Source organism: Puntigrus tetrazona, chromosome 23 (genome assembly GCF_018831695.1).
Source record: "Puntigrus tetrazona isolate hp1 chromosome 23, ASM1883169v1, whole genome shotgun sequence".
Taxonomy (NCBI): Eukaryota; Metazoa; Chordata; class Actinopteri; order Cypriniformes; family Cyprinidae; genus Puntigrus; species Puntigrus tetrazona.
Genome location: NC_056721.1, coordinates 14,725,904 through 14,729,697, shown reverse-complemented (window position 1 = coordinate 14,729,697; position 3,794 = coordinate 14,725,904). Strand labels below are relative to the sequence as shown.

The 3,794-nt window shown below is 38.3% G+C and overlaps 2 protein-coding genes across 9 annotated transcripts in view; one reads left to right on the top strand and one right to left on the bottom strand.

The window, feature by feature from the left end:
• LOC122328907 (myocyte-specific enhancer factor 2D-like) overlaps nt 1–3,788 on the bottom strand; it is a 32,308-nt gene extending 28,520 nt beyond the window's left edge. For all 3 annotated transcript variants that reach the window (XM_043224989.1, XM_043224987.1, XM_043224988.1), the window contains exons 1-2: nt 3,648–3,788; nt 139–342 (exon numbers count right to left, since the gene is read on the bottom strand). In XM_043224989.1, coding sequence (XP_043080924.1) covers nt 139–342; nt 3,648–3,701 — 258 coding nt within the window. In that variant the 5' untranslated portion in view covers nt 3,702–3,788. The remainder of the gene's footprint in view (nt 1–138; nt 343–3,647) is intronic.
• Nucleotides 1–3,794, top strand: part of LOC122328902 (sushi, von Willebrand factor type A, EGF and pentraxin domain-containing protein 1-like) — a 502,117-nt gene that overhangs the window by 458,210 nt on the left and 40,113 nt on the right. The window lies entirely within an intron of this gene.

The following is a 3,794-nucleotide window of genomic DNA, read 5'->3' as shown; positions in this document are numbered from 1 at the left end:
CACCAAAGACAGGAAAGAAAGAAAATGAAGAGAATGAGCAAACAAATAAAGGACAAATGAGACCAACAAACAAACTAAAAAAACTTCCTGCCACCTGAAATTGAGGGGATTCATGGTGGGCTTGTATTTCTGTGTTACCTCGATGATGTCTGCGTTGGTCCTGCTTTCGTGCGGCTCATTGTACTCGGTGTATTTGAGGAGCACTTTGTCCATGTCGGTGCTGGCATACTGGAAGAGCTTGTTTGAGTGATTGAAAATAATGAGGGCAATCTCGCAGTCACACAACACACTGAGCTCATAAGCTTTCTTCATCAGACCAAACTTCCGTTTGGTGAAGGTCACCTGTGGATACAGAGAGAAAGACTGGGTTAGACAGGGTGAAAAAAAGGATGATTGAGATGAAGGATGAGAACGGAAAGTTTAAAAAAAGGTAGTACACTTATAGTCCACCTAAAACAACCAATTTATGTTGTTTCAAACCAGTATGGCTTTTTTCATCTGTGAAACTCAAAAAAATATATACTGAAGAACCTATTTCATTTTAAATTGGAGATTCAAGTTTCAAAAAGCATGTAAAAGCATCATTACTGTATCATGAACATGGTCTTCTAAATAACTAAATAAGATATTCAAAGGGATATACTGAATTTAGGAAATTATTCACTGAAAATCTTGATGTGCTCTAGGTGAGAGAAGAACTGATGTGTGATCCATCAACAAATCAATTTTTGGATTTTCAAAATGAGTCAGATAAACCATATCCACAATTCAGACTTATTTAATATTCCAAAAAAAAAATTTACTGTCTGGGAAGTCATAAATGCAAATATGGCTGTTAAACATGCCAGTAAAAATGGCATTTAATATTTAATATCATTAAAAATAAAAAAGAAAATGTCTAGGTTAAACAGGGATGAGTGAAGAGATGAGAACTGAGTGCTAGATCTCATGCAATTTTGCTTCTTAGGTAAATTTTGTAGTTGCTATACAACGTTGGTCAAAATTTGAACTTACTACTGATATTTCTATTTCTATGGTGCTTTTGTGTTGTTTTCAAAGCATGAAAGCTCCTGTCACTGTTCATTGTGATAGCAAGAGCAAAATTAACCAACTCCATTCTTCAAAATATATTTTTTGTAACTTAACAGTAGACAGGTCTGGAAAACCAAGTCTGGAAAGATCTGGAACGAAATAAAGCTGAAAAAATAAAGACAGGATTTTTAAAGTGTTTCGTGAATCAGTCCAATAGGAATTTTTGCAGTGCACAGAGGTTGACTCAGGATTAGCCACCGAAGAGCCGGTTTTTACTTTCTCAGAGCTGACCAAACAGCTTTCTACCGCTTTCTTGCTCTCTTCTAGCAAAAGTGCCACCTCTAGACAAAGTTTTTCTGCTCAAACCCAAGACTCCTTAACCTTAAGAGCTCGACAGTGTTAGCAGACAGTGATTGCATCTCTGTAAATAAAAGCCCTTTTCCATTAGGTGAAAGAATCTCCTCCACCTCAACAATCAGAGAGCTGATGTTCCATCTCTCCACACCAGCACCAGGATAAACACCAGCAACATAATTGCCATCGAAAATAGAAATCGCAGGTAACCAATGGCAACAGGAGAACACAACTTTATCATTGTGAAGAATGTTGAGAGGCAGCGACCTGACTTCTTTCCGCTCCTCTCTCGATCCAATTAACCTCAGGGCCGAATGCTTACCTACTGACCTTTACTGCACACGCGGACTCTAGCTCGCTCTCTCACCTGCTGCCGTCTGTCAGTTCTGGATACCTCTGTTCTTCTACACCTCTCCTATATACTCGCCTCTATGCTGGAGTTTGGTAATTAAAAGGCACATTTTATTGCAGCAAGGACTGTAGTTCATGTCCTTTTCTCGCACTCTTTAATTCCTTAATTGCTCAAATACCTGTTACAGCACAGGAAGGTCGATAGGACAAGATGTGGAAGGCAGAATCATTTTCCGGAAGAAATCTCAATTAAAAGTGATATTTAGTACAAAATAAGGCCTAATCTGGGTCAGACAAACTACAAGACTTTTTTGTAACTTTGTTAAAAATATGATTAGTCAGGCACACCTGAGGGAGACAGAGTGTGCTGACACAGCGAAGCAGGCTAAGGTTGAGTATGCACACCTGCTCCGGTCAGAGTTACTACACCTATCAGCACAACTGTGACCAGAAAAACATTTCCCACACATTCTAACCAACATGGATGGAAAGAATGCACACTAGTGAGTAGAACTTCTAACTCCAAACTAAACAATGGATTACTTTAAAGGGTTAGGTTAGGCTACTCCACCCCAAAATGAAAATTTTGTCATTAATCACTCACCCCCATGTCGTTCCAAACCCGTAAAAGCTTTGTTTATCCTCAGAACACAATTTAAGATATTTTGGATGGTGACGGTCCAATTGACTTCCAAACAGTTTGCACTGTGAAAGTGCAAAAAAAGTAGCCATCAGTGGTTCAACCATAACATTATGAAGCGATGTGAATAGTTTTTGTAAGGAAAGCAAACAAATGCAGCAACAGAAAGATACACTGTTTGTACAAATCAAACTGTGCAAAAAGTATTACAATGCCATCACAATGTTATGCTTGAACCACTGATGGCAGACAGAGCATTCCGACAACGTCTTTCATACTTTTCCGCACCTTCACAGTGAAGATTGTTTTGTTGTTTTGAAGACGAACAAATCTTACGGATTTGGAAAGACATGGGGATTAGTGATTTACAACAAAATAAAAAAATTTGCCATGGACCCTAAGCTACCAAAAGGATACTGTTATGAAGTTTGTGATTTAATGAGTTTTATATGATGGGGTTAACTGTTGGAACATGGGAAGCAGAGAGAACAGAAATTAAGCTTCAGGTGAATACAAACCAGCAAAAATCTAAACAAAACAATTAGCAAAACTGAAACCAAACTTACATTTTCATGACTTTAGGAATTTCACAATTAAATACCACTAAAATACCACATATTAATTTAAGGTTATGACAAGTTAAGGGTGTGTTTACACTTGTCATGTTTGATTTGTAACTCTGGCACGACTGGCCTGTACATTTGAGTACATGCGAATGCTACCATCTAAACCAAAAACAGGATGTATAATATTCTGAACTAGTGCTAAAACTTAAAGAAAGTAAAGGTAACTGTTATATGTAAAAATGAATGAAAACTTAACACAATCCTGCTGCATCAGTTGAGCCAGAAATTGAAAAACCTCACCACTCAAACAAACAGCGATGCCTTGAAAGAACTAGTGTTTATACCCTAAGGGAAGACAAGCTATGAGTAGTTAACGTGAGGTGTCTCTTCTTATTAAAGGGAATAGGAAAAACTACTTGCACACTTTAAAATCCACACTTAAACAATAAATCAACTGAAATCTTGCATTGGAGAAGATTTGATTTTGCCTCACACTGTTTGCCTTGAACAAGATATCTAAATCACAGATGCAACGTAAGGCAACTCACAAAAGTCCGAACGAATAAAAAAGATTTCTGTTAAAATCGCAATAATATCTTTGAGGCCCTCCTGAGTGTTTTCAGTTACGCATTTACAGCTGAAAAGAAGTCTCTTATGTTAAACTAAAAATACTGCTACCGTAGACAGTCAGGCTTCGCACTCACCTGTCTGTTACGCTCATCTGTGATTCGTTGAATCTGGATCTTTTTCCTCCCCATGGCTGCTGTGATTGGCCGAGCAGGGGTGGGGGCAAGGTTGGGGGTGGTGAGGTCAGAGGTCAGAATTTCTCGAGGCAGTTACGGGAGCACAAA